Source organism: Arvicanthis niloticus, chromosome 2, assembly GCF_011762505.2.
Source record: "Arvicanthis niloticus isolate mArvNil1 chromosome 2, mArvNil1.pat.X, whole genome shotgun sequence".
Classification (NCBI taxonomy): Eukaryota; Metazoa; Chordata; class Mammalia; order Rodentia; family Muridae; genus Arvicanthis; species Arvicanthis niloticus.
Window position 1 is genome coordinate 100444927 of NC_047659.1, and position 22236 is coordinate 100467162.

The 22236-nt window shown below is 48.9% G+C and overlaps 1 protein-coding gene across 9 annotated transcripts in view; it reads left to right on the forward strand.

Annotated features, from left to right (window-relative positions):
* The window catches only part of Sirpa (signal regulatory protein alpha), a 38569-nt gene extending 16831 nt beyond the window's left edge, over nt 1-21738 (forward strand). For 5 of the 9 annotated variants that reach the window (XM_076929737.1, XM_076929733.1, XM_076929734.1 and 2 more), the window contains 7 exons: nt 466-822; nt 5375-5692; nt 6096-6431; nt 8109-8222; nt 10951-10975; nt 17305-17356; nt 19347-21738. In XM_076929737.1, coding sequence (XP_076785852.1) covers nt 466-822; nt 5375-5692; nt 6096-6431; nt 8109-8222; nt 10951-10975; nt 17305-17356; nt 19347-19604 — 1460 coding nt within the window. In that variant the 3' untranslated portion in view covers nt 19605-21738. The remainder of the gene's footprint in view (nt 1-465; nt 823-5374; nt 5693-6095; nt 6432-8108; nt 8223-10950; nt 10976-17304; nt 17357-19346) is intronic. The other 4 variants (XM_076929735.1, XM_034494583.2, XM_076929738.1 and 1 more) reach the window with 3 other exon arrangements.
* The last annotated feature ends 498 nt before the right edge of the window (nt 21739-22236 follow it).

Consider the following 22236-nt stretch of genomic DNA (forward strand, 5'->3'; position numbering starts at 1 on the left):
CTCCAAATGATCCAGCCATATGCTGCTGAGCCACACCTAGGACCCGGGTTCTCAGCTACCACCACTAGACTGCTGAGACCGCTGCTCTGCTCAGGACTCGCTTTCCAGTACAGAATCTCCCTCTTTGAAAAGTACCACACATCTTGGGGTCTCCTACTTCTGCATCTCTGCTGGGTTTGTTCCCTCTGTGGGGAATTCAGGCTTCCATTTTAAACTCAGATTTGAATTCCAGAGCCAGCTCAGACATGACACTTCCCAAAGGGCTTGGGCATCTACTACACTAAGCTGAGACTGAGCGCTCTGTGCTGTAGTTTTCTTATTACAGTCTGAGTTACAGGCTCATATGGGGATAACACATGCTAAACATTGTGTTGAACTCAATACCATTGTGTGTGCCCAATCAGTGATAAACCTGAGCTTGCAGGATCCCTTACGGCGAATCATGGCTGCTATCTTTCTTTCTAGGAGCCAGAGGGAAAGAACTGAAGGTGAGTCAGCGTGATAAATCAGTGTCTGTTGCTGCTGGGAATTCGGCCATTCTGAACTGCACTGTGACCTCCCTGACACCTGTGGGACCCATTAGGTGGTTCAGAGGAGTAGGACAAAGCCGGCACTTGGTCTACAGTTTCACAGGAGAACACTTTCCTCGAATTACAAATGTTTCAGATGCTACTAAAAGAAACAATATGGACTTTTCCATCCGTATCAGTAATGTCACCCCAGCAGACGCTGGCACCTACTACTGTGTGAAGTTCCAGAGAGGAACATTAGACCCTGACATAGAAATTCAATCTGGAGGGGGAACAGAGATCAATGTACAAGGTAAGTAGCCTGTGCCTTCTTCATCCCCCAGTGTGTAGCATCAGGTCAGAGAATAACATCCCAGATCCAGTGAGTGTGGCTCACAGCAGGTGCAATGGGGGATCAGGTTCACAATCTGACCTCAACCCTCAGCAGATCAGGGAAGCTGAGGCAGTTGTTAGCTCAAGGCTCTAGTGCTAGCAAGTAAGAGGACATCTTCATCCCTCCTCTGCCCGCCTCACAACCCTTTCTTCCTTGGACATGGTTCAAGTACCAGTGAGTACCAGAATGCAGATCCCGGCAGGCTCCTTGCTGCCCAGGCATTAAGCATCCCCACAGGTGAGCTCAGTACACAGGAGATGCTGGAGAAGCTAAACCTCTAGGAAACACCAGCCTCTCCACTTTCACTAAGATTCAGGATGCCTGTTCCATTCAGAACCGGAGGCCTGTCAGTGATTGAAAAAGCGCTCCCAAATGTCAGTCAGGGCACAAAGGACCCCTCTATTATGTAAATGGCTCTATTTTACTCTAGCATCTAGACATTCCACAGTTTATTGTAGTCTTCTGTTGGTAGATAACTCAGTGTTCCAAACTGTGAACTTTGAAAATAACACCGCACTGGATGTTCACCCACTTGTCCAGGACAGAGACGCCCACTGTGAAAGGCCACTACCTCACATAGGTGTGTTCGTTTTAATTTGTGTGGATGATAGCAGTTTTCCCTCCAGGCAGCAACCAAGTCTCCTTGTCACCTCTGCACAGAAGCAGGGCAGGTAGCTTATCCTGATATGACAGTTCTCAGGTAGTGTGTCACTTGCCTAGGCAACTACAACTAGCAAGGGGCTTCCTGCCACATCTCCATCACGTGTGGCTTCAAGCTACATCTTCTTCATAGCATTTTCTCCTTAAGCCAGAGTGTGAGTATCCACCTCTCCGGGGTGTATAAGGACACTGAATAGCCCTTAGGAAGCCGTGAGGAGTTGTCCAAGGCCTTGCCATTTGGAGCAAGACTTGGCTTCTGTCAAGTTCTCAGTTTTTCTTTGTGTAAATGATAACAATAATGGCTCATTCTGGGTTCTATGATATTAACAAAGCCCTGGATGGGGGTGGGGGTGGGGTTGAGGTCATTACTGAGTATGAAAAGTACAGTGGCCAGGGGACACGGAACAGAGTCTTAACTGTCTGGAACCACATCATAGATACACCACTCCTTTGCCTGTGTCCTGGGACAAATTCCTCCATGTAGCAGCCTTGGTAGCCTTCTCTGTCCACGCCACTCTCACGGAGTATGTGGTCAGGATCGAAGTGTTTGACAAGATGTCAAACACTTAGCCAGCACCTGACTTATAGGAAGTATCCCACCAGTGGGAGCTGTACTAAACTGTGTCCATGTGACCGTGGGTGGGTCACTCTCCCTTCCTGGGACTCAAGTGTTGATGGGGTAGGGTGAGTTGGCTTCTTTCCATCTGTCTGCTTGTATAACTTAGCTAAGAGACTGAAAAGCACCACATACCTTGTATCTGCCATAGAAATTCTGCTGTAATTGTCCTGGCATGAATCTAAAGTTTCTGAGTGTGTGTCTGTGTGTATGTGTGTGTTTACATGCACGTGTGAGACATCAGTAAGTGTTCTTGCCTGCAGATCTGTCTCTATAGCTCATGTTTGACATTTCTAACCACAACCAGGCTGAGATACATGTCCTGAAACCTCGGGAGAAAAGCTATGACTTTTATTTCCCCCTAGCAAAGGTAGTCCCCATGAAGCTGCTACTCAAAACCTTTTTATGCTTTGGAATAGCATGTGCTCTCTGGGTCCCAAGAATGAGCAGAAACATCTCCAGGTGCTGGCCTCAGAATACTGAAAATGCATCCCACACAACTCTGACAGCTCTGCCTGGACTTCTGCTTGGAGCAGGGGTTGGGGGTCTCGTTCCTGACCTCTACACATCCGTGTCTGAACAGAGACAAATTCTCTGTCTTTAGCGCAGTCCATCCTTGTCTGGATGACCCCAGGTATCACAGATCCTTCCTCAGTGCTGCAAGCTTCCTAAATAGCGTGTCTGGATGAGACACCTGTGACTGACTCCATTGGAGTTTTGAAGCTGCTGGCCTCGCTCAGGTTCTGAGGGGGATTACTACAAAAGAGGAGAGAGCCACAATGTGGTGGCCTTATTGTGCCTTCTGACTGCCAAAGAAGAAATGTGCAGTCTCAGAGTTAACTCCCTCTGTAGAACAAGATCAGAGGAGAGTGGGACTAGCCAAAAGCATAGTGGGTGGGAGACAAATTCAAATTCCATGCTACATGGAGGAATTTGTCCCGCTCCGAGCAGAAGTCCAGGCAGAGCTGTCAGAGCTGTGTGGGATGCATCTCCAGTATTCTGAGGCCAGCACCTGGAGATGTTTCTGCTCATTCTTGGGACCCAGAGAGCACATGCTGTAGTATCCATAGCTATTATTTATTAGGCTCCTACTGTATTCCAGATGTCGTCTTCATGTCATCTTCCCAGGGTGATGTTATTTTATCTACTTTTGTATGGAGGAAACACAGATGCTTGAAAGATTTTTTTTAAATTTTATGTATGTGAGTACAGTGTAGCTGTCTTTAGATACACCAGAAGAGGTCATGGGATCCCATTACAGATGGTTGTGAGTCACCATGTGGTTGCTGGGAATTGAACTCAGGACCTCTGGAAGAGCGGTCAGTGCTTTTTAACTGCTGAGCCATCTCTCCAGGCCCCTGAATGATATATATTTTTAAGTACTAAATTAGTCATCTCAGTGGAAGAGTTGAATCCCACCCACTATGCTTTCGGCTAGTCCCACTGTCCTCTGAGCTTGTCCTGCAGAGGAGTTCACCCTAAATACCCCCTCATGGGCTGGTGAGCACAGAGGGAGCAGCCAGTGTCAGGGCCCAAGAACTCAATAGATGGTAACTACAGCTTTTTCCTGGTACGCATAGGATACCCAAATCCAAAGATGTTCAAGGCCCTCATCCAGGATGGGGGAGACTTGAGTGTAACCTACACACATCCTGCCATCTATTTTAGATCATCTCTGGGTTTCTTATAATACTTAATATGATGCAAATGCTATGTAAATAGTTGTTCTATGTGTTGTTTAGGGAATAGTGACAAGAAAAAGTCTGTTACTATTCAGTACAGATGCAGCTTTTTCAACATTATTTTACATTTGCAGTTGGGTTAGATTTAAGCACAGGGAGTCCCCAGGGCCAGAAGGATGGCTCTTCACTGAGGCTGGTGTCCTGATGACTTGAATTCTTCAAGTGACACCTCTTTTCTGTTTTTCTGTACCCTCAACATATTTGGTGGGTATTAGGGAGCAAGTATGCACTGGCAGATGGAAACATGTAGTGTCTGCTGTCTGGAAGCGATGCTGGGTGCTTATGAGCAGTTTGCATTAATCCCCAAGGGACTCTGCCCCCTCCTAGTTACCCATGTGTCCTTTCAGGACCAAAAGAAGTGTGTCTGCTTGCTCGCTGTCTGTCTCTTTACTAATTAGAAATCAAGAACCACCTTCGGCTTTTTTTTTAACATAGAAGTGATCTTTGTTTCCAACTCTAAACAAAGGCTCTCCAGATTGAAAACAAAATCTCCCTTTAGCCTCTCCCTTTCAAATATGGGACGTGGCATGGGTGAGGCCTACTAGGTCGTAGAGAGAGAGAAGAAAGCCCATGTAGTGAATGTCTAAGTTCTTACAGGGAGAACTTAAGAATAAAGTGTAGGGCTGGCAAGAGGCTCACTGATGGAGGCACTTGTACTACAGTTACCAAGGATCTTAGTTCAGTTCCTACCACCCACGCTGCTGCTCACAACCACCTGTAACTCCAGCTCCAGGGCTCCAGTGCCCCTCTTTGGCCTCTTAAAGAACCCGCTCACGTACATAGACACATTAAAAAATTATTTTTTAAATAAAAATCTAGGTCAATGTCAGATCTGTGTGTCTTCATGTTTGAGAAGCATCTTTGTGTGTGTCTGTTGTCCAAAGCAGGAAGCCACCAGGGCCTCATCTCATCGTGACCGCATCCAGAAAGCAGAAACCTTGTCTCCTGTTTCATAGGTGTGGCTCTGGGAGGTGCACACATCTCAGATCAGCCATTGGGATGTCCTACAGTGTTATTTGTTTCCTGTGTTTACTTCTGCAAACACTTTCTCTAGGTTGGCAGAGTTTCCAGGAATGCAGTTAAAAAGTAAAGCAAAGAATGAGATAGGTCAGCAATCTTGGAAATCCCTGAAGCAGAGAAGATTTAGTCTTCGGGCCTGGCGTTCCTGGCCTTGCCTTACTGCCCGACTCCTTCATTTCATGAAACCTTTGCATCCTCCCCAGATAGAACGCTAAGGACGTGGCCATTCCAGCTTCATCAGGAGGGAGATTAATGAATAGTGTCATCAGGCTAGAGATCCCATACAGTTTAGTAGCAGATAGTGTGCATAAAGCCCTGGGGCCAATCCCTCATCTTCCAATAATGATGGTGATATCTAGGCAGTTGGCTTACACCACCAATCTGTTTGCCTGGCCATCACAATCATATCTTTTGTCTATAAATGCTCCTTTAGCCAAACCTTCTCAACCGGTGGTATCCAAACCAAGTGACAGGGCCACACCTGGGCAGACAGTGAACTTCACCTGCAAGTCTCATGGCTTCTCTCCCCGGAATATCACCCTGAAGTGGTTCAAAAATGGGAAGGAACTCTCCCACCTGGAGACCACCATGAACCTTATTGAAAAGAATGTCTCCTACAGCATCGTCAGCACAGTCAAGGTGGTTCTAGACCAAAACGATGTTCATTCTAAGGTCATCTGTGAGGTGGACCACATCACCTTGGATGGGACTGTTCTTCGTGGGACTGCTAACTTGTCTGACATCATCCGAGGTAGATGCCCTTGACTTCTAGCCCAGGCACACAGCAGCCATTACTACCCTATGACTAGCACCATGCTGGTAGTTGCATTTCAACAGCAACTATAATTCCTGGGCACCCAGTGTGAGCCACGCCCCTTGTCCAGTAGTTTTCATTTATTCTGCTGTAAGTACTGCATGCATTGACATCATTCATTATCACCGTAACAGTAGCTACCGGTCCCCAGACAAGGCACCGTGTGTGTTCTGGGTGCTGTGCTTAGTGATTCCATTCTTATGAGACCCACACTGTCTGAGTACGCAATGCATGCCTAGCAGTCTTGTTTGCTGTGATGGTGGGAGCGGCTCAGCTCTGCAGCCCCTCCCTGGGATCACAGTGCAGCTTAAGGTTAGAGCTTTTGCCTGTACTGTTTCAGTTTCACCCACCTTGAAGGTCAGCCAACAGCCCCCGACGGCAGTGAACCAGGTGAACCTCACCTGCCAGGCGCAGAAGTTCTACCCCAAGGATCTCCAGCTGTTCTGGCTGGAGAATGGAAACGTATCAAAGAATGACACGCCCAAGCATTTCACAGAGAACTCGGATGGCACCTATAATTACACAAGCTTGTTCCTGGTGAACTCGTCGGCTCATAGAGAGGATGTGGTGTTCACGTGTCTGGTGGAGCACGACCATCAGCCAGCGATCACCAAAACCCATACCGTGCTGGGATTTACCCACTCGAGTGATCAAGGAAGCATGGACACCATCCCTGGTGAGGCCTCCACTCCCACTGACTGGGCTGTTGTTTGTTTGTTTGTTTGAATCTTTAACATGATTTTATCTGTTTTTTTTTTCAATGTTAAAGTTATTATATAATGCTTCTTCTAGAGCAGTCTAAAAGTCTCTAAACATAAGCGCAGTTTTAAAGTGAGCACTTCTCCAGCATTTATTCCTAGATTCAGCACTGGTAAGAGTTTGGTTCCTGTCTGGATGAGTCTATTGACACAGTGTACCAGAGAGGAGGAAAGGGAGAGGGAGTCTGCCTTTGCTTGCATCCTGCCTCCTGCTTTCTCCACCTAACAATTGTTTTGTCCCCGTGGCCCTTCCCTACCTCACTCTTTCTGGCCTCTGCTCCTTGCTGTGTCACTGCTGGTATCTCCTCTAATGCCTCCTAGAGGCTGGCGATCTGGTTCAAGGACAGCCAATACTGCAAAGAGTGTCCCCATCCATACCGTCTCCCAATGGCTATCTCCCTGGGACAGTCCTCCCATGACTACTTCTAGGCCAAGGTGTGTGTGTCTAGGACAGCTGCCATGCTCCACTGTTCTGTGACAATCAGCATGTCATCAGTGTCACCTTAGTCTCTAGTGTGCTGTCAATCAAGAGCTCTTTTCTTGTTGACACGTGGCCACGTGGCAACAACTCTTTAGCACTGTCCTAATGTTTGCCGGCACTACAGCCGATGCTTTGTATAGAGCAGAGCCTCTGAAGGGGAGAGAACATGGGCTGTCTTTTCACTCATCCTTCAAAGGCACTTCAGGAGCCCCTCAGGCCTGTGATGTGCTCCTTTGATTTTACCCATGACTAATTCTCTGAGGATGCATAGCTCGTGCAGGTAGGAAGTGTTGATGTCCATGATGGCTCTATCCCTGACTTGCTGTGTGATCTTGGACAAGCCGGTGCCTCTCTCTGAGCCTCTGCTTGTTTGTGGACATATTAAAAGGGATAGGTTTTGTCACTCCTTAGGTGATAAGGACCATGACTGTCTTACTCAACAGCAGCTTTGGAGCACACAGAACACAGTAGGGAATAAATAAACAAAATACCTTGCCAGAGGATGAGAGATTGGGAAGGTGGTTCCTCGGGTCATCCTCCTGCTGTTGGATGAGGTAGAGATTAGTGTTGGCCTCAGTAATAGAGGAAACCAGCAGGAGAACATAGGTCCTCTGCTGTGGGTGAGGACGAGTTGGAGCACTTACTTGAGTTCACATTTCTGTGTCACAGAGGCCTGCTCTTGACTTTACTGTGCTGTGGTCTAGGACAGTGGTTCTCAACCTTCCTATGCTGTGACCCTTTAAAATGTTGTGGCGACCCCCAACCATAAAATTATTATCATTGCTACTTTATAGTAACTTTGCTACTGTTATGAATTGCAGTGTAAATATCGGTGTTTTCCCATGTTCTTAGGTGACCCCTGTGAAAGGGTCATTCGATCTCTTAGAGGGCCACAACCCACAGGTTGAGAACCGATAGTTTAGGACTTTTCCTGTTCTCTACCACAAACATACATGCTGTGGGTTAGGTTCTGGGCACACGAGTGAAGCCCTGGGTGCTGTGCAGACCTCGTGCCAACAACAAGTCCTCTACTGTCAGCATCTTCCCAAGTCCAAAGTTGTTGTTTCCATTTCGGAGTAGCATGCATGAAGCCCTTCTTCCTTGTGGTCCTCAGATGATAATGTTAAACCCAACCAGACCATCTTCATCGGTGTGGGTGTGGCGTGTGCTTTGCTAGTAGTCCTGCTGATGGCTGCCATCTACCTCCTCCGGATCAAACAGAAGAAAGGTGAGTGGGATCTCTGCTTTCTCTCAAGACTGTCCTCACAGGATAGCCCCTGGGTTCTTAAGTATATGTGACTTTCAGTGACAAGAAACCTGGAGGGTAGTCCTGGGGGGTTGATGGGTCTAAGGGGCTCATTCCTCAGCCGTCTCCCTCCTGCCTTAAAATGACCATCATTGCCCCAGGTCTCATATCCTCATGGGACTGCTACTGAGGGGGTAGGAAACAAGGAGCTGTTAGCATGACAAGGGGAGTTCAGAAACTCCTCCTGCCAGGAGAGGAGATGCCTGAGCTGCTTGCAGCCTTCTGTGCCCCTTATATGTGTCCAGCCTCCATGTTAACAATTCCCCAGTTAGAACTCCCGACTTCCGCCACGGGAGTCCAAGTGGGAGAACCGGCAGAGTTTCCATGTAGGATACTAGGAAAATGTCCGACACACAAATGTTTAACAAGGGCAGCTCCTGCAGCCAGAGTCATATATACGCCAGGAAAGTCCTACTCACAGCAGCAAGGTACATGGCTCCATCAGGGAAGGAAGATGTGAGTTCTAGGCCAGGCCATGTTTCCCTTGTGTGCACATGCATGTGTGTGGTTATGGCTCTGCAATCTTCTGACCTTGGAATCAGGCAAACAGGCTGCAGCCTGCTTCGTCCTCACCACCGCAGCCTCTATCAGCTTCCCTCTCGCTATCTGAGCTTGGCATAGTGTTGTCAGGGGCATCGATGTGAAGAGTAGTTATGAGGCCCACGTGAACTGCTGTGAAATGGTAGGTTGGCCACATCCTGGGACCTCCCAGTACACATCACTGTGCTGGAGGAGACTGCTTTATGCTGGTTTTCCTTTTTTTTTTTTTTTTTTCCAAAAGCAATAATGTAACATTTTATATTTCAACTCAGCACACCCTCTATATGTATATTTGAAACTCTGTTTTCTTTTGATTATATTTTGTTCTCTTTGCTGTTAAAAAATGCCAGCTGTGACCCTCACAAACCACAGGGTGACAATAAGTACCATCCCAAGCTCCCATCCTGTAGCTGAGTGCCTGGCTTAGGAGGCACCGTGTGGACCACCAGTCTCTATCCCTTTGGCACATCCTTTGTCTCTGTCCCACACTTTCTGTCCCATCTGGAACAACTGGAAGAACTCACCTTTGAAACAGCAGCCAAACCCAAACCAAGTCCTGTCTGAGAACCTGAGTCCCAAGTTTGTTTTTGTTTGTTTTGCCTGATGCTCCCAGAGCACCTACAGAGGGGCACACAGGAGGGGCTCCTGTTCCAGTCAGGAAAGCATGTCCCTGGCCCAGCCCAGTGCCAGAGCACTTCAGTAGACATTGGTGAAATCCCAGCTGTCCTTTCTCTTTTTAAATTGTTTTATAGTATATTTTAAAAATGACAGTAACAAATGCATTCCTCTTATTTGGGAATGAGATATCCATTTTCATTGAATGGGGCCTTAAAAAGTAACAGCATTTTGTCCAAACAGAATTTACATAATTGCAGAGGCTTAGCAGTGGGTGCAAACAAGGTCCTCATGGGAGCTTATTGATGTATGTCACGGCATCACTGCCTAAGGGATCAGAGGAGGGAGAGTGGCTTGGAGGTCTTCAGACACAGCAGACCATCCAGCCCCTGAGTGGTGAGTGTGTGCAGAGCCTGACTCCCAAACACAGGCTCAAGCAACAGTGACAGCCAAAATGTGCTCATTGCAGGCCCACAGTACTCCTGATACTTTGCATGTAATAATGCAATCAGTTCTCACCACAAGCCTTGGGAGTCTCACTGACCCATTTTACAGATGAGGTGGCTGAGACATGGCAGCATTATAAAACCTTGTTCAGAACCTTATGGCTGTTAGGCCAGAATTCAAAGCCAGAGAGCATGTTAGGATCTCCTCTACACACCACACCGCTTCTCCCTCCTCTACCCTGGAGAGCCACCCCCTTCTCCCCATCATGGCTATCTTCAGAGTGAAGCACCCCATGTCACCTGTCAGCTAATGTGAGTCTGTGAAGACGTCCATTGTCTGGTTTTATATGAGGACCATGTGGCATGCTGGCTGCAGCCTCCCTCTAGACTAGGTCACCTGTGGATCCAGTTCCCAGGATGCCCCAGCCTGCCCCTCACCCCACCCAGCTGCCTGAGCTCACCATCCTTGGGTGGCCTGTTCAGAGTGCAGCACTGAGCCTATTTCAGTTCATATGTTTTAATTATAGCTTTATAACAAACTGGGAATCAAACTGTTACAGATAAATATAATCCCCCAGAGATAATCTGTGGGATGATGCCCTTCCTGCATCCCAGACCTAAAAAGCACTGAAGCAGACAGTTGCTTTCTTGGAAAGTGAGAGTGGGTAAATAATGGATACCATGTGAGTCGAAGGAGATCAGAGATGGGAAGTGACTCACCCAGGGTCACACAGCAGATGAGCCAGGGAACAGGCCTTCTCAACTCAAATTCCTGTCTGAATCCATTCTCCAACCATGTGGGACCTAACTGGGGACTGCCAAAGTGATACGCTTGAATGGAGAGGAGACCTGGTGGAGGATTGGAGGGCACCCGGGCCCTCTGAGGCTGAAGGCTACTTGGGACAAAAGGGGAACACATTAGCCCAGTTTAGCCCTCTGGCTTGGGCTTTCCTGGGCTGATTCTCCCCACAAGGCAACCCTTGGCTCTAGGAAAGTTACAGAGCAACTTGAATCTGGTTAAATGATATCCTTCTCTTTTTCTCTTTCAGCCAAGGGGTCTACTTCTTCCACACGGTAAGTGCATCCCTGAGCTGGATCAAACTCACCTATTTTATTCTAATCTGTGTGTGAGCATGTTTGTGAGTGTGAGCACATTGGTGAGTGAGCGTGGACATGTGCTTGCCAGAGCATGCATCTGAAGGCCAGTGAATACCTTGGTCCTTGCCTGCACTTTGTTTGAGACTGAGTCTCTTGTTCCACTGTGTTTGCCAGGTTAGCTGGGGACTCTCCCGTCTTCATCTCCCATCTCCCCTTAGGAGCTTGGGATTACAGACAGACATAAGCCACATCTGGCTTTATATGGATTCTAGCGATCTGAACTCGGTCTTCCTGTATAAGGCACTTTACCCACTGAACCATCCTCCCAGACCCCTCCTTCTACTTAGTTGTTTAACAGACCCCAAATACTGTAAATCACCAACCCTCATTTATATCTGTCCACATTCCTCTTTCTCTTGTACCTTGCTTATCAAGTCTATTTTTAATTCTTGCCTTAAAGGAACAGATTTCAGGGCACATTGGCATTGGTAGCCGAGCCTTTGCCTAATTCCTGGTGAGAGTGAGGATGGCCTCCCTCCTCACACTATCATGAAGTCCTGCATACTCTACTGGGCTCACCTCTTCAGTCCTAAACAAGCGTCCCCTCCTTTCTTCTGCTAAGCACGTCAGAAGGGTGTAGCCTGAGGATCTGCTAGGGTGGTGATAATGTCCATCAGAGGTCACAGCCCGCTCAGGAGCTCAGGTGGTGACATCTTTGTGCAGTTGTTTATGCTCTAGGGGGTCTGGTACAGAACTCTGCTCTAGGAGATAGGGTACAACCCGGGCTCAGACTTGGGGAGGGATGCAGCAAGTGAGTGTGGAAGCAGAGCCATCCAGAGCATGGTGGCTTCAACACAGCAGGGATGGGTGGTCATGTATGAGAGGCTTAGCAGAGAAAGCCACAGCCTCTGAAGAGACTCGTGAGCAGGGACCTGAAGCTTGGGGCTCTGACACAGGCCTTGCATACAGGCCTTGCGTGCTTGGACAAGAGAACAGGTAGAACCATGCCTGGGGTTGAGAGGCCCAACTGACTGGGCACTGGAAGGCAAGAAACAAGGAAGCCCATGCAGCCATGTGAGCTTCACCCCTTTTGGAGAAAGGCCTTTCTGGCTTGTAAGATGGTGCTCCCCAGAAGAGTAGGGCAGCACCCCAGAGTCGGCTGTGTGAAGTTGCCATCGTGAAGTACAAAACTGTAAATGGCTTTGTGTCCATTCAGGTGAGGCTGTGTCCTCATGAGCTGAGTAGATCTTTCCATCCTTGCTCCACATCAGTGTTTGGGGACAGTGAGGAGTCTGTGTCCTAGTTGGAGGACCATTAGTAGTAGAAACTGGTTGCATACAGCAGGAGTACCTCACCTACCTTTAAGGGCTGTGGGAAGCTTCACCTGCCCATGTGTGCCCAACAAGAGAGAGTGCACAGTGCCCTCGGGATGAACCTGGGCTTCTGCTTTGGTCTCCCCGGCAGCCTCCTGAGCTGACCCTGTCCAACCTCGAAGCCTCTACCCCTGAACATGCACATCACTATACTGTCCCTCATCCCACTTCCAGCCCCCAGCAATCCTATTCTCTCACCCTCGCCCTGCTTCCCACATTTCTTCACCTGGCCCAGTCTTTTCCAGGAGCAAAACTTGTCTCTCTCATCTGCTCAGAGACCTTTAGTTGCTTTCTGTGGGCCTTCAAGGTCAAGTCCAAAGGCCTTATGGCCCAGCCCCTGTGCTTACACACTGCTAGTTCTGGCCTCAAGGCTCACACTGGTCTCTTCTCGCTCCTGCCACATACTGGCTCCAGCTTTCCTCCTCGCTCTCTCACACTGCCTCTTCCACGTCCACCATCCAGGGGCTGAACAGGATCTGGGGACACTGGGTTCTGCCAACGACTCCTGTTGTGCGCCACAGTAGCTACAGTTGACATCTTTCTTTTTCACCTTGTCTCTTCCTAATCTTCCTCAATGATGCCAGTACTCCCTCGGGCCTCCCGTGAGCCTCTGGTGCTCTGTCTGGACATCCTAGTATGTCTGAAGTGGCTCTGGGCCTGTTTGTGTTTTCTTGACCATATCTCTTGAACACCGGGACTGTATCCCTCCTGCTCACAGCCAGCAGCTACCGCTCTGAGTGTCATCCCTGGGATGGAGTAAGTTTTCCATAAAGGCGAGTGAAAGAATGACTGAGTAGTTTCCATCTCTCACCAGTGCAGCACCTGTGAGCTCTGAGCCCCTGCAACTCCTTCCCTGTGGAAGGGGTCGGTGTCCGTTTTTTCCTGTTGTTCTCACTTGCCTTACTTTGTTAGATAGTGCAATTCTGGCAGACGGTGACACTATGAGATGACAGCAGCAGTTGCAGCTTCTGTATAGTGAGCACTTACTGTGTCCCACACCCATCTGTCCCTTTACTCATGTCATCCCACTGGTGATCATGAGTTTTTCTTCCTATTCTTTTTGAAGGACAGGGCTCCCCAGACTTGTAAGTAGCTGAAGCCTGGGGGGGGGCTGTTCACACACAAACCCAACCTGAGCCCATGATTCAGACTCCATGGCATCTTTTGGGAGCCCCTCTCCCAAGAGATTATCACAGCTCCCCTTCCTGGGCCGAGGCTGCCGGGATCTGAGGAATCGATGTGGTGCCGAGCTGGCCCAGGTCTGTGCAGGATTTCTGGTACCGACACCTGCATTTCCCCATTGATGCTCCGCTGGCTCCCGCCACCTGTTCCTTCCTCCAGAGAAGCAGGACATTTTCTGCCCTTTCATATCATTCCAGTGTTAGTCTACCCAGGGAGCTAAATCACTAGCTTCTTTCATGTCTCTAGACCAAAGTGATGGTGGGGAGCAAGCTTTAATGGTGGTTTCCTGGGCAGCAGTGGCTCTAGCCCAGCATGGGATCAAATACTTTCTGAAAGACATTGGTGCTGATGTAGGAGACAGCCTAGCACCTCAGAGAGGGTGATGGGGATCCTACGCCTTTGAACTCAAAGGACCCTGCAGGCTGCTGGCTGGCCCCGGGCCCAGCCTTCTGATAGACACTGTTATCCCCACCCACATGACAGTGTTGTCTGCTCTTTTATTGGGCACTGGGGTTCATTTGGACGGCCATTGTTTAATTGTGACACGTTCACTGCATTTATTCTCAGAATACCAGAACTACCCCAGTTGTTTATTTGTTTTGGATTGAGCTCAGCTTGGAGCCAGACTTGAGTGGCACTAGGGGGAATCTAGTGAGAAAACACTCAACCATTCATTCAGCAGGATTTACGGAGGGAGTTATAAGCCACAGGCTAACACAGGACTAGGTGCTAGGGTCTCATTGTCCCTTGGGGGGGGGGGCAGCTTGCCATGTAAACTAGAAGCTTAATAATCGATGTGCAGCAAGAGCTAGAAAAAAATGACAAAATGATCAGAGCTCAGGGGTGATCAGGGAGTGCTCCCTACATAAACAGCAGTGGATGGGAGAGCTTCATTGTGGGGCTATCAGGCAGAGTACACTAGAGGAGGAGGAGTTAATGTCAAGGGCTGGAGGGAGGACCATTGATGAGGCCGAATTAGCTGGAGCACAGGGAAGGAAGCAGAGCACGAGGCAAGAACAGGCTGTGTAGAACCTCACCTGTCAGGATGTGGAAGTGGACTGCACTGTAGATGGTGAGGCTTCTGTACAGAAAAATAATTCCTTCTGCTGCTGCTTCTCCTCCTCCTCCTCCTTCCTCCTCTTCTTCTTCCTCCTCTTCTTTTTCTTCTCTTCCTCCTTCTGTTGTTTTGTTTTGAGGTGGGAGTCTCAAAGCCCAGGCAGGCCTTGAACTTGAAAACCCTGCCTCCAGAGTATTGGGATTATGGGGATGAACCAGCAGACCTAGTTTTCACTTATGCATTATAAACGCAAAAAAAAAAAAAAAAAAAAAAAAAAAAAATGGAGGCAGAGAAACCAAGACCTTTCACTGCCTGAGGACCTGGGACCAGCTTGATAAGATGACCAAGTAGCAGAATCTGATACAGCTTTTGGAGATGACCAGTTAGCCTTGTGGTGCTTGCATAAGAAAGAGAAGACTCCAGGATATGTCCCACCCTCCCTCGTCTGAATCCAGTGTGAGTAATGGTGGTGCCACATTTTAAAACAGACGGGACAATTGCCACTGTGTGGAATGCTGCTCTGAAAGATAGGAATGATGCCCTGAGAACAAGAGTTTGGGAATGCTGTGAAGGTTCAGATAAGGCTATTAAAAATGGGATTTCAGCTGAGCACAGTGGTATATGCTTTTAATCCCAGCACTTGGGAGGCAGGGGCGAGTGGATCTCTGTGAGTTCAAGGCCAGCCCAGGCTACAAAGTGAGACCCTGTCTCCAAAGAAAAGTGTTAAAATAGGATTTCAAAGATCTGAAGGGAGAGTTCTCTATGCAGAGGCCTTGCGGCTGTTTGACAAGTGCTAGCTTCAAGGTTGGGTGCCTGTGCCTGTGTGCTAAGGCAGTGTGGTAAGGAGGAACAGAAAACAGAGATGAAGATATGCAAGAAGATGTGAGGTTGTCATAGAGAAGCAGCCACACCAACCCAGCACTGCTGGTGTGAAGCCTTCCAGGAGGAAACACATGGCTAAGTTAACAAAGAGAAAAAGTAGTAAGGACTTTGTCCTGAATAGTTTGTGTCACCTTGACACAAGCTAAAGTCCTCTGAGAGGAGGGTACCTCAATTAAGAAAATGCTTCTGTAAGATTGGGCTGTAGGCAAGCTTGTGGGGCATTTTCTTAATTAGTGATTGATGGGGGAGGGCCCAGCCCATTGTGGGTGTTGCCACTCCTGGGCAGGTGGTTCTGGGTTCTATAAGAAAGCAGGCTGAACAAGCCACGAGGAGCAAGCCAGTAAGCAGCACTCTTCCATGGCTTCTATATCAGCTCCTGCCTCCAGGATCCTTCCCTCTTTGAGTTACCGTCCTGACTTCCTTCAATGATAACAGTGATGAGGAAGCATAATTTCAATAAAGCCTCTCCTCCCCAGGTTGCTTTAGTCATGGTGTTTCATCACAGCAGTAGTAACCACAAGGACAGAGTTAGCCAAGGCTATTGCTGAAGCAGAAAATGCAAAGCAGCAGCAGCCCCCATGCATGGGACATGGGACGGAGTAAGAGTGACTAAGTGAGCAGACTCAGCAGAACGTGTGTGTGTGTGTGTGTGTGTGTGTGTGTGTGTGTGTGTGTGTTTGCATGCATGCTCTAAACAAGGTGGCAATTGGATATGAACCAAACAAGCAACAGAGACTGCAGAGGTGGGAACTGGTGACTGGGGAGAGAACAGCATGGTCTCCTATCAGTTGCACCCTGGATCCTGGAGGACTGTTTGGCCACATGGGGCACCTTATGCTCCAGGCAGTCCTGACAGCTCTGTCAAACACCCTGCTGCCAAACCCCATTGCTCAGTCTGCCATTACTCATGCTCGAGTGCCCCAAGTTTCTGGCTTGAAAATTTATACCACACCTGCTGGACCCGTCTTTACTCATCACCTTCACCGTGACCCTCCAGGAGCCACACCTGGGCTCTGATGGCGGCATCAGGGGTGTATCAGTGGTTGTTGTTGTTTATTAAGCAAGGCATTTTGATCCTTTTCTTTTAACAATACATAGGTATATCTATAATGTAGAACACTTGGGAAATGTGAAAACTAAAACAAGGAGCATACTCTGCGGACCACTGTTGCTAGCCTTTTCTTTCCAGTTCCCACACATTTCCATTCAGAGTACCTTACTTAGTGACTCAGACACGCCACTCCATTAGCATGAACAAGGCACTGAACCCTGTTTCCAGCACCACAAAAATAAAATGGAAATTTCTCATCTACTTTTTGAACACAGAAGGGTTTAGTTTATGCTAATTTTCAAAAAACCACTGCCAATCGGCAAAGCCCCAGGACATAAACTTACTTCTGTATCTTGTCCAGGGTGCAGGCCTCTGTAGATTCAACCTCCCCCAAAAGGTACAGTTATGATTCAAAAGATGGGGCCTTATCCCTGCTCATGATTTGTCTACCACTTCCGGGAAGGATTGCCCTGGCTTGTCCCCCGCAGCAGTGTGTGGAAGTCCTCTTCATCCCACCCTCCTCATGGTGTGCCTTCCCAGTACTATCGTTTCTAAAGATCCTTCCAACAGAGGCTTTTCAAAAAGCCAGTGTGCTTTGTTTAGAATTCCCTTGGTGAGACTGGCTCCCGTGTCCAGACATTTGATAAGCACTTACGGTCCCTCCTCCGCTCACGTAGGAAGTAGGTCCTGAATGTTATTCTGGTTGATTTGCATAAGCTCTTCAGATAGATATTTTTATCTGAGTCTCTTTCCATTTCAGGTTGCACGAGCCCGAGAAGAACGCCAGGGAAATAACCCAGGTACAGTCTTTGGTGAGCTGCCCTTCCCGGGGAAACTTGGGGTGTGATTTCCTTGCTTCAACCGGAGTTGCAGATCCAGTTCTAAATTAAGACTCTGGGCTAGGGAGGAGGATCTATGCATTACTGAATCACCCATGAGTCCTCTGCATCCTTCTCCAGCTCCAGCTGGAGTTTGGGGCTCCTGGGTTCAATGTGAGCCATTGCATAACTTCAGGGGGTAGCAGTGGCAGTGTCCCAAGTAACCGATGCCCAGGAGTCAGATTCCTCCCTCCTTTGTTGTTGCACATTCCTGTTTCTGGGCTTTTGCTCTAACCAGTTCTTCCACTGGGGAACCATGATCAGTTCACCTTACGCTTCCCTGCCTGCCATGGCCTTTCTCACCTTTGTGGAGGAGGAAAAACACTGTGTCGTGAATGAATGACCTGGATGTATGACAAGGGTACCTTCCTTGACCCAGCAGCTTCTTCCCCTCATTGCTGAGGAGATTTTATAGGCAGCATTGTTAGTTTATTTTCCAGATTCCTGAGCCCTGTTGTCTCTCTGTCCAGCAGTGCCACCTCTGGGGACACAGGGTTCCTCAGAGCCTTGTAACAAGACAAACCCTGTCCTGAACCTGGAACAAAAGCCTCAGCTTTCCTGCCATTTTCAAAGCAGTTGACACCACTCTAGACATAATCTGCTGACAGCCAGGCTTGGAGAGGTGTGGTATTTGTAGGCCGGACACTTTGGTTTGTTATGCCAGCCCCTGCCAGCCTTACGCATGAGCTGAGCAGTAATTAGCAAATATGAGACCGTTTCCAGTCGTGGCAGCCAGAGTCCTTTCCCCCTGTTATTTGTTTTTGTGCTTCCTTCTAGAATCTTCTGGGTAAAAGAATTGGTTACTGAAGCCTGTGGATATTCACATCCCAAGACTTACTGAGTATACAAATAAACATCCGGCCCTGGAGCAAGGTGGCCACTTTTCTCCTGGGAGCCAGCAGACTTTTGCTTTAGGTCCCCAATACCAGTCTCTGTATCTTGCCAGGGAGGGAGACCAGTTCAATCCCCACAGTTTCCCAGACAGCAGTGAGTTCCTGCAGGGCTTGGGGTAGAGGTGCCACAGTTTGGGAAGTCCACCATGTTAGGCTCCAACAGGCTTCACTTCTTTTTCTCGGCCGAGTGACTTAGACCAAACCATTGAATGTATATCTGCTCCCTAGGTCATGTGTTTTACCTGTAAAATAGACTCAGTCATTCTTCCTGAGCAGAGTTGTCGTCAAACCTTCGTGAAATGATTTCTGACTGTGCAATTCCATCCATCTCTCTGTCTAGCCATCTGTCCACTCATCCTCCCATCTATCTGTCTTTCCATCCATCCAATCCATTACCATGGACTGGGCCTCTGTGCAAGCCTTGTTGTCTTCAGTATAACAAATGCCCAGTTTAGGCGGGGGAAATGTTGTGGGATAAACATGTAAATGAAGAGGTGTTCCCTATCTCGTGAGAGATCATTTACTAAGGTTGCGAAACAGACATAGTCTTTGGTGGTAGATGCTGTGCTAGGGAGATGTGAGCTGAAGAGCTCAGAGGAGCTCTGAGCCCAGCCAGAGGTGTTGAGGACCAACAAGTATCTTAGGGTGGAGCAGTGCTAGAGCAGAATTGTACTTGGTGCACTGGGGTCTCTCACACGGGAGGGGTGAGAGTGGGTGATCCAGGCCAAGGAAAAGACATGGGAAAGGGGAGAGGATAGCGGCAGGTGGTGCCACCCAGAAAGAAGGAGGTGACATGAAGCAAGCTGGGACTGGAAAGGGACGTGTGATAACCACCAGAGTGTTTTCAGAACACCCTTTGGGCTCAGTGCGGAGGAAGGGGGATTGGAAGGGGAAAGGCTGGAATGGGTACCATTGGCAGGGGAAGGGCCTAAATGAAGGCTGAGCCCACTGGGAAGGAAGTGAGATTTTGTAGTCAGTTGATGGGTCAACAGGCTAGGACTCCAGAATGACTTTCTCTCTGTGTCTTTTAGATCCAGGACACAAATGACATCAATGACATCACATACGCAGACCTGAATCTGCCCAAAGAGAAGAAGCCCGCCCCCCGGGCCCCTGAGCCTAACAACCACACAGAATATGCAAGCATTGAGACAGGCAAACTGCCTCGGCCAGAGGATACCCTCACCTATGCTGACCTGGACATGGTCCACCTCAGCCGGGCCCAGCCAGCTCCCAAGCCTGAGCCATCCTTCTCAGAGTATGCCAGTGTTCAGGTCCAGAGGAAGTGAATGGGGCTGTGGTCGGCTCTAGGCCCCATCCACACAAGTTTTCTTGTCCTACATGGAGTGGCCATGATGAGGACAACCAGCCAGCCAGTCCTGTCCCCAGAAGGCCAGGTGGCACAAGTCCTAGGACCAGGGGTAAGGGTGGCCTTTGTCTTCCCTCCGTGGCTCTCCAACACCTCTCGGGCACCCATGTCCCCTTCTTCCGGAGGCTGGGTGTTGCAGAACCAGAGGGGGAACTGGAGAAAGCTGCCTAGAATCCAAGAAGTGCTGTGCCTCAGCCCATTCCTCGTGGGTCTGGATCCTGGTCTTGGCAACCCCAGGTTGCCTCCTTGATGCTCCAGAGCCTGGTCTTCTGTGTGGAGAAGAGCTCATCATCTCCACCCAACTTGAGCTTTGGGGCCAGACTCCCTTTAGATCAAACCGTCCCATCTGTGGAAGGACTATACCAGGAGTCAGCAAGTTTTCAGCCAACAGTGCTGGCCTCCCCACCTCCCAGGCTGACTAGCCCTGGGGAGAAGGAACCCTCTCCTCCTAGACCAGCAGAGACTCCCTGGGCATGTTCAGTGTGGCCCCACCTCCCTTCCAGTCCCAGCTTGCTTCCTCCAGCTAGCGCTAACTCAGCAGCATCGCTCTGTGGACGCCTGTAAATTATTGAGAAATGTGAACTGTGCAGTCTTGAAGCTAAGGTGTTAGAAATTTTGATTTGTGCTGTTTAGTTGTTGTTGGGTTCCTTTTCTTTCCCCCCCCTTTTTTCTTTTTTGATTTTTTTCCCCTTAAAACAACAGCAACAGCATCTTGGCTCTTTGTCATGTGTTGAATGGTTGGGTCTTGTGAAGTCTGAGGTCTAACAGTTTATTGTTCTGGAAGGATTTTCTTACAGCAGAAACAGATTTTTCCAATTCCTAGAACCCTGAGGACCAAGAAGGATTCCTCAGCTGTCACTTTCAGCACTCAGCGTCACTGGGACGAACCAGGCTCTGTTCTTACAGTGCCACACAGCTGGCCCTTTGCCTCCATGGCTACTGTGGTAAGTGCAGCCTTGTCTGACCCAATGCTGACCCAATGTTAGCCATTCCACAATGAGGAGAGAAGGTCAGTGACAACCCCCTTCACTCACAAGCACTTCAGAGGCATGCAGAGAGAAGGGACTCTCGGCCAGCACCTGGTATTCCAGCACTCTGAGGTAATCAGTGCGGGAGAAGTCCGTTATTGCCATCAAACCTCAGCAGGATCACACTGGAACAGAACCTGGTCATACCTGTGACAACACATCTGTGAGCCAGGGAAAACCACCCCACTGTCACTGGCTCTGGCTCTGGAATCTGGGCAGAGGCTCTGACCCCTCCCCTTCAAACTGGATGCCGGGGCCTGTCTGGTCCCAGTGGCAAGTGGATGTGGCAATCCTGGCTATCTGGTCTTAACATGTAGCTCAGTAAGTTGAGGCGCTAATGTCCCCAATCCCTGGGGATTCCTGGTTCCAGCTATTCAAGTAAGAAGCTGAGCCAACCTGACTGTTTCTGTAGGTGCGACGGGGATGTTAGGAGCACAGCAAGGACCCAGCTCTGTAGGGCTGGTGACCTGATACTTCCCATAATGGCATCCAGGAGTTAGCTGACCCAATAGGCTGAGTTGGCCGAACTGGTCCAGCAAACCAGAACTTGTCTTTGGCCTGGCCATGTTCTTGGGCTGTCTTCTAATTCCAAAGGGTTGGTTGGTAAAGCTCCATCCCCTTCTCCTCTGCCTAGAGACATCATGTGTGTATGAACACACGGGTGTATAGATGAGTTAAAAGAATGTCCTCGCTGACATCCTGATTTTGTCTTAAGTTGTTTTGGAGGGAGAAAGGACCAAGGCAAGGATGGTTTGTAGCTATGGCTTTAGTCAGGCAGCCTGGGGGCCCCTGAGCCTATGTGTGTGGAACCCTGGGGCCCTGAGTCTATGTATGGAACCCTGGGGCCCCTGAGCCTATGTATGGAACCCTGGTACAAGAAAGAGACAAAAGCGCCCTGTGAGGAGGGGGATTTGTTTATCTGTAGACCAGATGAGAAGGAAACAGGCCCTGTTTTGTACATAGTTGCAACTTAAAATTTTTGGCTTGCAAAATATTTTTGTAATAAAGATTTCTGGGTAACAATGATGCCTTGGGGTGTTCCATTTTGTCTTTGAAGCTCTGTCCTTAGAGTCTGCCCACTGCCTGTCCCTTGGGGCTGGGGGGTGAGGATGGACTGAGCCAAGGCTTCAAAACATTCTGTGTTTAACTTGGTCCTCCTTAGGTTTTACAGATGCGAAGGTTCTGTTCCCCTGGCTCAGAGGGAGTCATGGCTGCATGTTGGTTGTGCTGAAAATTCAGACACAGACTTTCTCCACTACTTCAGTGTTGTGGGGATTTGGACAGTTCACCCACCCACTTGCTACCTCTGGGACCTTGACTGTACAATAGGGTTTAATTGTGTTCCCTCCCAAGGTTCCCTGGGGATTAAAGAAAGGGACACCCCATGCTACATGGCAGGTCTGCACTAAGTGATGAGCTGTCCCTCTCCCCCTTCCCAATGGGGCTGACAACCCCTATCTTAGGCTTTCCACGGCTACGTAAAGCACTATGACCAAAAATGAGTTGGGGAGGAACGGGTTTATT